We start from the raw sequence: 12,678 nt of genomic DNA on the forward strand, positions 1-12,678 counted from the left end.
CATGGATTTCCAAAAGACAATTAATGAAGTGCCACATTCCAGATTTATGAGCAAAGTAGGAGGACAAAGGATGAAACAGACAGTAGCAACTCAGACACAACGTTGACTGAATGACATAAAACGGACAGCAGTGGTTAATGGATGCATCTCAGATTGGAGTAGGGTTATTACCAGAGATCCTCACTTGCTTTTCCTGATAATACTTTGTTACAACCCAGATTCCTTGAGAGTCCAAACAAAAACAGAAATTGCTGGAGAAACTCAGAAATCTGGCAGCATCTGCAGAGAGAAAACAATTAACATTTCCACTCGAGTAACTCTTCTTCAAAATTGCTTCAAATTTCCAGCTTCCATGTTTATTTCTTTATTTTTATGTTGTGAGTCCAGACACGATTCCAGGAAATTGTGAAAGCTCCCAGCTGAGGAGGGTTGAACTGGTTTCCCTTCTTTATTCACCTACCCCCTCGGTTGGTCACAAAAGAATTTAAAATTGGATCCTTCCCCTTGTGGACACATTTCTCCTAGACCAACATGAACTTCTGTTTTTAAAAGGGTCAATTTAGATTAGATTACATTACATTACAGTGTGGAAACAGGCCCTTCAGCCCAACAAGTCCACACCGACCTGTCGAAGCACAGCCCACCCATACCCCTACATTTACCCCTTACCTAACACTAGGGGCAATTTAGCATGGCCAATTCACCTGACCTGCACATCTTTGGACTGTGGGAGGAAACCGGAGCACTCGGAGGAAACTCACACAGACACGGGGAGAACGTGCAAACTCCACACAGTCAGTCGCCTGAGGCGGGAATTGAACCCGGGTTTCTGGCGCTGTGAGGCAGCAGTGCTAACCACTGTGCCACCGTGCCGCCCTAATTTAACAATAAGTAAGCTAACAAAGAGTGTTTATTAATTTCTAAATATTAGAAAACTTAGTAATGCGACACACTTACATAGATTAGAAGTAGATCGAGAGAAAATTACAAGATGATTAGGGGGTTAGATAGGGTTGACAGTGTGAACCTTTTCCCGCGTATGGAGTCGGGTATTACAAGGGGGCATAGCTTTAAATTAAGGGGGGGTAGATATAGGACTGAAGTTAGGGGTAGGTTCTTCACTCAGCGAGTCGTAAGTTCATGGAATGCCCTGCCAGCAGCAGTGGTGGACTCTCCCTCTTTATGGGCATTTAAGCGGGCATTGGATAGGTATATGGAGGATAGTGGGTTAGTATAGGTTAGGTGGGCTTGGATCGGCGCAACATCGAGGGCCAAAGGGCCTGTACTGCGCTGTATTCTTCTATGTTCTATGTTCTATGTTCTAAAAGCACAAGATGTGCTTACAGTTTGGAATATATCTCAGATTGCTTGCTTTTAAGCAGGGGTCACCAGCCCTTATCTTTGTAGTCACAAGATATCACAACCCAGTCTTGGGTGATTTGCCTCTTCCTCACACCACCTTCTAAAGGCTTGCAGTTTTAAATTCCATTTGCATTTTGAGGTGTGACATCTCATAGATCTTTCTCTCTCTCTCTCCCCACCTCCAGACAGCCACTGAATTTACATCTGCAACTAGTTATGACTGTATCAGCCATCTTTTTAAAAAACTAGTTCTTAAATTTTAAGTTAAAAATATCCATAGTACTTCAGGATTCTGACCGCTGGTCATAACAGTCTTGAAATCTGACAGCATGTTTCTAATTTTACAGATATGAAACTTGGAAACATTATGAACTGGTAAGTGTAGAACCTCAAAAGGGCATGGACAAGTTGGTGGAATGGATGATAAAATTTAATATGAAGTAATTTGAGGTGGTCCAAAGAGCACAGAGAAACAATATTTTACTAAAGGAGCAGAGGGATCAGTGGAGCAGATATGATATGTACATAAATCTTCAAAGGTCACAGGACAGGTTGAGAATGCAGTCACTAAAGCATAGAATATCCTAGGCTTTATTAAAAAGGGCATGGAAGACTCATTTGGCATCAACTGGGATATCAAATAGAAAACCTAAGAACTGCAGACGTTGGAAAACATAAAATCAGATATTGCCGGAAAAACAAAGCAGGTCTGGCAGCTTTGATGGAGAGAAATCAGAATTAACGTTCAGGTCCAGTGACCCTTCTTCAAAACACACTTCATCTTTTACAATTAGTGTGAATTCTTTTTTCTTCATAATGTAGGACTGAAGGAAATCATTATAAAAATCTATGGTATTGGTGCTCCAGTTCTGGATGCCATCCACCAAGAAAGCTCTGATGAAGAGTTATTCACACTCAAAACATTAGCTTGCTTTCTCTCCATGGATGCTGCCTGACCTGCTGCGATCTCCAGAATTTTTTGTTTTCACCAAGCAAGACCTGAAGGCATTAGAGCAGTTGCATAAAATATTCACCAGAATAGTTCCAGAATTTCAGAACTTTAAGATAGAGATCGGAGAACGTGTGGCTGTTTTCTGTGACTCTGAATATGTCATGCTAACAATGTCATATCCTGGATGGATAGAAACTTGTGTGTATATTTAATACACTTCCTTTCAAATGAATTAAAGCAGCCCAAACAATTTGGACTTGTCTTTTTGTTTTTAGTAACTGATAGTTTGTGGGGGTCATTGACTAAGCCAGAAGGAGTGAGAGGGAAGAACTAAGGGAGATCAATATTGTAGAAAAATGGTAATGGGAAAATGGACAGGACTGAAGGTGGATAAATTCCCAAGGCCTGATAATCAATATCCCAGAGTACTTAAGGAGGTGGGTCTAGAACAGTAGATGCATTGGTGGTCATCTTCCAGAATTCTATTGACTCTGACACAGTCCCTGAAGATTGGAGAGTAGTTAATGTCATTCGAATATTCAAAAAGAGAGGTAGAGAGAAACCAGGGAATTGTAGACCAGTAAGTCTGACATCAGTATTAGGGAAAATTCTCAAATCCATTGTCAAGAACTTTATAGCGAAGCATTTAGAAAGTAGTGGCAGAATCAGACAGAGTCAGCATAGATTTATGAAGAGGAAATCATGCCTGACAAATCTGTTGGAATTTTGTGAAGATGTAACTAGTAAAGTTGACAATGGGGAGCTGCTCGATACGGTATATTTGGACTTTCAGAAAGCGTTTGACAAAGTCAGAGATAAGAGATTATTGAGCAAGATTAAAGTGCATGAGATTGGGGGAAGTGTATTGAGATGGATAAAAAACTGGTTGGCAGAGAGGAAACAGAAAGTAGGAATTAATGGCAGGCAGTGGAGTGCCACAGGGATCAGTGCTGGGACTCAGCTATTCACGATATTAATGTTTGGATGGAGGAACAAAATGTAACATCTCAAAGTTTGCAAATGATACCAAGTTGGATGGGAGGGTGAATTGTGACAAGGCAAATGGGATCAAAGGTTATGGGGAGAAAGCAGGATTAGGCTATTGACTTAGATGATCAGCCATGATCATGATGAATGGCTTGAAGGGTCAAATGGCCTCCTCCTGCTCCTATCTTCTATGTTTATTGACCAGCCCTACTTACCCTTGGGAAGGTGGTGGTGAGCTGCCATCTTGAACCTGTACAGTCCATGTGCTATAGGTAGATCCACAGTGCTGTTAGGAAGGGAGTTCCAGGATTTAACCTTACAAAAATGAAGGAACAGTGATAGATTTCCAAGCTTCTTGAGTGTTATGGAGCTGTACTCAAATAGCTTCACAGAAACTGGTATTTTGTTACCAAGTCACCCTTTATTTACATGTTCATGGTTCATGACATTGATGCATCGCTCTTAGAATGAACAGAAACCCTCATGCTCCTATTCTTTTTAGTCAGTCAAGGCTGCCTGATTGGACCAGAGCAACAGCCTCAATTGGAGAACTAATTCTAAGAGTTCCACCTGGCTGACCTCGTTACAGTCACTACTTCCCTCCCCCTCTGAATCTGAAGACTTAGGCCAGTTCTTTTTTTTGTAGATCCTCCTGGACCATTTTAGTACCGGGTCAGGTTCCTCTGACTCAACCTGTGATAATGGACAAAGTGTCGTGCACAATAGCTCACCTCTTCTATCCAGAGCGACTCAGCACAAACGCATTCTCTTCTTCAGGCAGCAAAGACATCTAGGCTATGACATCCATCTTGCCCATCTCAGATGCTGTGGTATTGTTATGGACTAGGCCAGACCACTCAAGACATTCTTAAGCAGGCAGCCCTCGACCTAACTTTACAATTTGTTTCGGTAAGCGTAAAGTGAAAATTACCCGGAGTAAGATAGCTAGGTTGACTACAAGATTTTAAAACAGACAAAAAAAAATTCACACAATTACACAATGAAACACAAAGAACAGAATAAAGAACCTCTACAGAACTCAATCCATCCAGATAGACTTAATTATGCTGTTCTAAATACACACAACAGTCCCCATAAGCAAACTCCCTTTAAAAACCAGTAAAAATGGAACACATGCTTACAGGTTGAAGTTGAAGGGCAGAAAAGAGAGTTTCCACACAGCTCCCTGTTGAACTTCCCAGTTCAGGACCGAACTGAAACTGCTGAGCTCAGCTCAGCTAGAGAGCTGACCATTCCCTCTCTCTTTATACAGGTCACTCCTAAAACATGACCATCTGTTTCCATATAAACAAAAGACCTCTCAAAATCCTTTTCATCTCTGTACCAAAACAGACTGATCAGAGTCTGGCCCGATTTATTACCCCTCTGAAAGAAATCAATGACAGAGTCTCCTTGAACCAAGGAACAGCTCTTAGAATAAAAGAGACTAGCTTTGTGACACTGCCCCCTTAAAAAAAAAAGAACCATCAATACCAAACGCTGGCTTCATTTTTAATCTTTCAAAACCCCAGTTAGTAGTTTAAACACACGTATACACTATATTATGTTATCTATCTGGACTTCCAAAAGGCCTGTGATAAAGATGCCTCACGGGAGGCTGCTGTGTAAGGTGAGGGCCCATGGTGTTCGAGGTGAGCTAGGATTGGGGATTGGCTGTCTGACAGAAGGCAGAGTTGGGATTAGAGGTTCTTTTTTGGAATGGCAACTGGTGACAAGTGGGGTCCCACAGGGTTCAGTGTTGGGGCTGCAGCTGTTCACTTTATATATTAATGATCTGGATGAAGGAACTGGGGGCATTCTGGCGAAGTTTGCCAATGATACTAAGTTAGGTGGACAGGCAGGTAGTACTGAGGAGGTGGGGAGGCAGCAGAAAGATTTAAGGAGAAAGTGAGGTCTGCAGATGCTGGAGATCAGAGCTGAAAATGTGTTGCTGGAAAAGCGCAGCAGGTCAGGCAGCATCCAAGGAGCAGGAGAATCGATGTTTCGGGCATAAGCTCCTGAAGAAGGGCTTATGCCCAAAACGTCGATTCTCCTGTTCCCTGGATGCTGCCTGACCTGCTGCGCTTTTCCAGCAACACATTTTCAGCAGAAAGATTTAGACAGTTTAGGAGAGTGGTCCAGGAACTGGGTGATGAAATTTAACATGAGCAAGTGTGAGGTCTGGCACTTTGAAAAAAAAAATACAGGCATGGTCTATTTTCTAAACGGTGAGATAATTCATAAAGCCAAAGTACAAAGGGATCTGGGAGTGCTAGTCCATGATTCTCTTAAAGTTGAATTGTAGGTTGAGTCTGTGATTAAGAAAGCAAATGTAATGCTGTCATTTATCTTAAGAGGGTTGGAATATAAAATCAGCGATCTGTTACTGAGACTTTATAAAGCTCTAGGTAGGCCTCATTTAGAATATACTCTGTCCAATTTTGGGCCCCACACCTCAGGAAGGACATACTGGTACTGGAACATGTCCAGCCAAGATTCACACGGATGATCCCTGGAATGGTAGGCCTAACATATGATGATTAGCTGAGGATCCTGGGATTGTATTCATTAGAGTTTAGAAGGTTGAGGGGAAATCTAAAAGAAACTTACAAGATAATGCATGGCTTGGAAAGGGTGGATGCTAGGAAGCTGTTTCCGTCAGGCGGGGAGACTAGGACCCATGGGCACAGCCTTAAAATTAGGGGGAGTCAATTTAAAATGGAAATGAGGAGATGTTTCTTCAGCCAGAGAGTGGTGGGCCTATGGAATTCATTGCCATGGAGCACAGTGGAGGCTGGGACATTGGGTGTCTTCAAGGCAGAGATTGATAAATTCTTGATCTCGCAAGGATTTAAGGGATACTGGGAGAGTGTGGTTAAGTGGAATTGAAACACTTATCAACCATGATTAAATGGCAGAGTGGACTCGATGGTCCAAATGGCCTTGCTTCCACTCCTCTGTCTTATGGTCTAACTATAAACATGCAAACATGCACAACCACGTGCAAATTCAGGCCGCGGTACACCCACCACCAAATGCCTCCGTAGCTCATTCAAGTTTCGATAACGCATCAGCAATCACATTTTTGCCACCTGCCACCTGCACAATTGTCAAAGTGAACGGCTGCAACAACAAGCTCCATCCAAACAGTCTGGCATTTTTATCCTTAAATTTTTCCACAAACATCAATGGGTTGTGACCGGTGTATATGATTGCCTTGGATGCATTGCTAGTAATGTAAACACTGAAATGTTGTAATGCCAACACCAAGCTTAAAGTCTCTTTCTCCACCATTGAATATTTCTGTTGATGAACATTCAACTTCCTGGAAAAAATATCCGAAGGGTCTTTCTATCCCCTTGTCACCCTCCTGCAGGAGCACCACGCTGACACCCACATCACTGGCATCGATAGCCACTTTAAAAGGCTTCGTGCAATCCAGTGTGGCTAATACTGGGGCAGTGGTTAACACAGTTTTTAGGCTGTCAAATGTCTTTTGACAGTCCTCTGAAACTTCTTGCCATTTATTACCAATTCAGCGAGTTGTTAATTGCTGAAGTTCAGCACAAACTTTTGGTAAAATCCACTCAACCCCAGGAACCGTAATACTGCTTTTTTATCGACGGTGTGGGAAATTCCCCAATTACTTTCATTTTTGCATCTCGTGAGGCCATTTGTCCATGTCCAATAACATGGCCCTGGAAGGTGACTTGGCTTTGGCAAATTCACGTTTAGCCAGGTTTACCACCAAGCCTGCCTTCTGAAGTCACTCAAACAAGTCCGATAAATGTTGTAGATGTTCCTACCATGAGGGACTAAAAATCACCAGGTCATCAATATACACCACACAGTCGGGTAATCCGGCAATGATCTTATTAGTCAGTCTCTGAAATGTGGCTGGAGCGTTTTTCATACCAAATGGCATGACTTGGAACTGATACAGTCCACTTGCTGTTATGAAAGCTGAAATTGCCTTTGCTCTCTCTGACAGAGGTCCTTGCCAGTAGCCTCTGAGCAAGTCCGACTTAGAAATGTAAGTTGCTTGTCCCACTTTTTCGACACAGTCCTCCAGCGATGGAATTGGATATGCATCAGTCTTTGTAACGGCATTGACTTTGCAATAGTCCACACATAACCACTGGGTACCATCTAGCTTTGGCCCCATGACTATGGGTGAACTCCAGTCACTGTGGCTCACTTCAATTATACCATCTTGGGAGCATGCACTCTATCTCCTTCTGAACCTGTGCCAATTTTAGAGGGTTATGCCTATAAGGATCAGAACAGCATCTCCTATATCTACATCATGCACAATTAGTTTAATACCTCCCAGTTTATTTCCGCATATCTCCCCATGCGATAGTAATAAGTCTTTCAGGTCATTTCGATTTTCGTGTGGAAGGTAACTCAATAATGCTTTCCAATTTTTGACAACTGCCTCATTGTCCAATTTGTTTTGAGGAATGTCCAATTCAAAAACTTCTGAACCTGGTTCTTCCTTCTGTGATGTAATCATTAACACCTTCTCCTCTTGCTTTCCTTCCCTGTCAAAATACCTTTTGAGCATATTCCCATGACACACTCAGATTTCTTCCTGCCTGGAATCCTTATCAAGTCATTCACCTCACTCAATTTCTTCTCAATTTGACAAAGTCCACTAAACCTCGCTTTTCAAGACTCACCTGTTACTGGGAGTAACACCAATACCTTATCCCCAATTGCAAAATTGTGAATTTGTGATTTCTTATCCACTTCCTGTTTCATTGAATGCTGTGGTATTTTTAAATGCTGTCTAGCCAACTCTCTAGCTCTATTTAATCGATGTCTAAAATTTGACACATAGTCCAAATGGGTGGTCACTGAATTCTGACTTATTAATTTCTACTTAATCAATTTTAACAGTCCTCTTACTTCATGCCCAAAAATTAATTCAAATGGACTGAATTTGGTCAATTCATTCAGTGCATCTCTGATCACAAAAAGTACAACCAGAACTCTCTTATCCCAATCATCTGGATAATCCTGACCATAAACCCTCAACATGGTCTTTAGTGTTTGATGCCAGCTCTCTAGCGCTCTTTGTGATTCCAGATAGTACGCAGTAGATTTGAATTGCTTTATTCCCAAGTTATCCATAATCTTCTTGAATAGTTTGGATGTGAAATCTGATCCTTGATCTGACTGGATCTCTATTGATGGGCCGTATCTAGTAAAAAAAAATGAAGTAGTTCTTCTATAGCCCTTTCAGCTGTGATGTTGCATAATGCGATTGCATTTGGAAATCTAGTCAACACATCCATTATTGTTAATAAATACTTACTCCCACTTTTTGTTTGAGGTAGGGGATCTCCTAAGCAATCAATCAAGACTCTTGTGAAAGGTTCCTCAAACGATGGAATAGGTATTAAAGGTGCAGTTTTATTACTGCCTGTGATTTTCCAATTAGCTGATATGGATGACACATCTGGCAAAATTTAATTACACCTTTATGTAGTCTAGGCCAGTAAAAATGTTTGTATTTTAGCCTGTGTTTTCCTCACCCCTAAATGACCTCCAAGTAGTAGTTCATGTGCCACTCGCAACACCTTCTTTCTGTACCCGACTGATAAAACAATATGATGAATCTCTGTCCATTTCTCATTTGCTTGAATGTGTGATGGTCTCCATTTCCTCATTAAGACCTCATTTAAGTAAAAACACAGGAATGCAGTCACTTTCTTCCTCAGTAAATGCCTTTTGATATAACTCTTAATTCCTCATCTTTCTGCTGTAATTCAATCAGCCTAGCAGATGTAAAGATACTGGCATGTTTACCTGTTTGTTACTTCACTGTTCCACTTATCTGATCATCAAAAGTCTCGGATAACACTATGTCAGCTTCCTAATCTGTGCCTTTTAACCTCTCCTGCTTCAATTTGTGCCTCTGTGATCTTGTGATCACACAATCAGGGAAAATTCCTGGATAAACATGCTTCAGGTCTTCAGTTGCCTGTGTCTCCACTGGCTTTTCAGCTAGAGTAGGCAGCACGCCGACTGGTGAATCATATATCATTTGCAAGGACAAATTGTATTCCTGGAGCTGAGAATTTGTCCAGTACTCCTACCACAAATTCTCCACTCTTCTCTGGACTCTCTAGTCTCACTTTACATAACTGAGCACTTTTTGTCTCACCATGAATTCTTGTTATCAGTACATTCTCTGGCAATAGTCTCTCAGGAGTGCGTATCTCCTCAGCCCTTAGCATCACAGACTGAGAGGATCCTGTGTCCCTTAATATTATAACCTCCTTATCTATTATTCCTGGCATATGTGAATAAACTTTACCCTTGCATGTATATGATTAGATTAGTTTAGATCCCTTACAATCTGTAAACAGGCCCTTCAGCCCAACAAGTCCACACGGACCCTCCAAACAGCAACCCACCCAGACCCATTCCCCTACATTTACCTTTGACTAATGCACCTAACACTACGGGCAATTTAGCATGGCCAATTCATCTAATCTGCACATCTTTGGACTGTGGGAGGAAACCCACGCAGACACGGGGAGAATGTGCAAACTCGACACAGACAGTTGCCCGAGGCGGGAATTGAATCTGGATCCTTGGTGCTCTGATGCAGCAGTGCTAACCACTGAGCCACCGTGCCGCCCCCATATTTTTTAAGCAGATCTAGCACTTCCTCCTTAATCAATATCTGATCATTGTACACTCTGAGGCAGTTGTCTAACTTCCCTTGTGCTTTTTGTTACTAGTCCAACAAAACTTCCAGGCTTTTCTGGTTTTCCTACATCTGGCTTTCTCCTAGCCCACCAACACTATGATTTTGTGTGGCCCAGTTTATTACAATGAAAACACTGGAGCTTTTAGACTTCTTTGTCCTCCTCAAGGGTTTCTTTTTTACCCTGTGGTAAGAAATCCACATGAGGATTTCTCTTTGCCCCAACTTCTATCCCTCAGGGATTGAAATTGATTCTGGAAGCCAAACCGTGTTTTATTGACCAGCTCATAGCCATCAGCCCCTTCAGCTGATAACCTTGCTGTTTTAACTCTCTGCTCTTCCATATGAGTTTGCACTACTTCAGGCAGTGAATTTTTGAATTCCTCCAAAATACTAACCTCTCTAAGGGCATCATAAAGTTTGCTTGATTTTTAAAGCTCTTATCCATCTATCAAAATTACTCTATTTGATCCTTTCAAACTCAAGATAGGTTTGACCAGGGTCCTTCCTTAGGTTCCTGAAACGTTGTCTCTCGGCTGCTGGCACAGGCTCATTTGCACTTAAAATGGCTTTTTCACCTCCTCATACTCCTGAGATATCTCCTCTGATAGGGACGCAAATACTTCACTAGCTCTATCTACAAGTTTCATTTGGATCAACAAAACCCACATTGCCACTGGCCACTGCATTTGTTTAGCCATCTTTTCAAATGAGATGAGAAAGGCTTCCAAATCCTTATCAAATTTAGGAAATGCTTGAACATACATAAGCAGTTTCTCACTAGCCTCCTGACTAACAGGGCTTGCTCATCCTCACTAAACCTACCCTCAGCCTTTATCGCTGACTTTCCTTTTTAAGTGTCAGTTTTTGAAGTTCAAAGCTCTCTCTTTTTTTCTTTCTCTGCTCTCTCCTGCTGCTTTCTCTTTTTCTCTGTTCTGCTGCTCTTGGTTTTTCCTTCTCTTCTGCTTTTCATCGTAAGTCAAACTGTTTCATTTCTGCTGCCCTTTCCTTATCTCTCGCCTCCAAATCAAGCTGCTTCATTTACAATTGAATCCTTGCCATCTCTATAGATTCTGATGGTTTCTCCAGCGAGTTTAAATGCTGAGCTACTGCTGTAATTATCTCTCCTTTCCTCACATAAGCAGGCAGTTCCAATTCCAGCTTCTCTGCTAATTCTTGTAACTTGGTCTTATTCACTTTTTGCAAAACTTCCAAAGTCACCGCATCCACATCCAGAAAACTTTTGGCGACTGCAAGAGCCATTCTTATCCCAAGCTTTGTCTACCCAACCAAACCAGCACCCAAAATAAAGGCACTCACACCTATCACTCACTGTTCAAAATCCCACAAAGAGTCCCCAGTCTGTTATAGACTAGGCCAGACCACTCAAAACATTCTTAAGCAGATAGCCCTCGACCTAGCTTTGCAATTTGTTTTGGTAAGTGTACAGTGAAAATTACCCGGAGTAAGATAGCTAAGTTGACTACTAGATTTTAAAACAGACAAAAAAATTTATTCACACAATGAAACAAAGAATAAAGAACCCCTACAGAACTCAGCCTATCCAACTAGACTTAATTATGCTGTTCCAAACACACACAACAGTCCCCATAAGCAAACTCCCTTTAAAACCCAGTGTACATGGAACACACGCTGACAGGTTGAAGTTGAAGGGCAGAAAAGAGGGAGAGTTTCCACACAGCTCCCTGTTGAACTTCCCACTTCAGGACTGACCTAAACTGCTCAGCTCAGCTTGAGAACTGACCACTCCTCTCTCTTTATACAGGTCACTTCTAAAACATGACCACTTTGGCCTGAAGCGTCATCTGTTTCCATATAAACAAAAGATCTCTCAAAATCCTTTTCATCTCTGTACCAAACCAGACTGATCACAATCTGTCCCGGTTTATTGTTCCTCCGAAAAAGAATCAAGGACAGAGTATCCTTGAGCCAAGGTACAGCTTTTAGAAAAATAGGACTTGCTTTGTGACAGTATCTTCAATGTTTGATGGAGATGCAGAACTGGAACAGTCAGAAAGGAAGTCAAGGAGCCGGGCATATTTTGCTCCTGCACCATTTTTAATTTGGCAGCTTTCCTATGGTCTACCTGCTTGTTCACGACCATTACACCTACCCGAACTTTATATGTCACTGGATCTGACAAACTTCAGGCCCTCTCTCACTTAGCAGTGTCTTCTGTCCAGCATTGACATTCTTGATGCCATCGCACCTGCTCTCACAAATTAATTTTTTAAGAAAACTTCAAAGCCCAACTAGTGCAACTATTCAAGCAAATAAAGATTATAGTATTTGGGGTATTTTAGGAAGCTGATTAATGCTGCTGGATCAAAAGGAAGCCATTAAATGGAAATCCTCAGATCAATTAGAAATAATTGTTGCAACAATGTAGAGATATTATCCCCAATAACTTTCCTATTCATGAATTAATGAAGGGATTTGCTTTTAACCCCATAGGCTGGAGGGAAGAACAGAATCGAACATGTACACACATAAAACAAGTTCCCCATGTCAGCCCCAGCACTTGGATTATCAGACAGGAAGCAGCCTGCCAGGACCCTGCTGTTAACGGCAGTGGCCGCTGCAATGCAGTAGTAACATAGACCTGGATTATCCAGTGGCCAGATAGTCATTTCTG

At 41.8% G+C, this 12,678-nt stretch overlaps 1 protein-coding gene across 2 annotated transcripts in view; it reads left to right on the forward strand.

Moving 5' to 3' along the window:
• The window catches only part of LOC148141174 (uncharacterized), a 31,617-nt gene that overhangs the window by 1,262 nt on the left and 17,677 nt on the right, over positions 1 to 12,678 (forward strand). For both annotated transcript variants that reach the window (XR_015752548.1, XM_087978143.1), the window contains exon 2: positions 1,710 to 1,737. Coding sequence is in view for 1 of the 2 variants with exons in the window: in XM_087978143.1 (XP_087834269.1) it covers positions 1,710 to 1,737 (28 nt within the window). In the remaining variant the exon portion in view is untranslated. The remainder of the gene's footprint in view (positions 1 to 1,709; positions 1,738 to 12,678) is intronic.

This window comes from Chiloscyllium plagiosum, unplaced genomic scaffold, assembly GCF_037043375.1.
Source record: "Chiloscyllium plagiosum isolate Xiang-an unplaced genomic scaffold, Cpla_swu_hap1 HiC_scaffold_33, whole genome shotgun sequence".
Lineage (NCBI taxonomy): Eukaryota > Metazoa > Chordata > Chondrichthyes > Orectolobiformes > Hemiscylliidae > Chiloscyllium > Chiloscyllium plagiosum.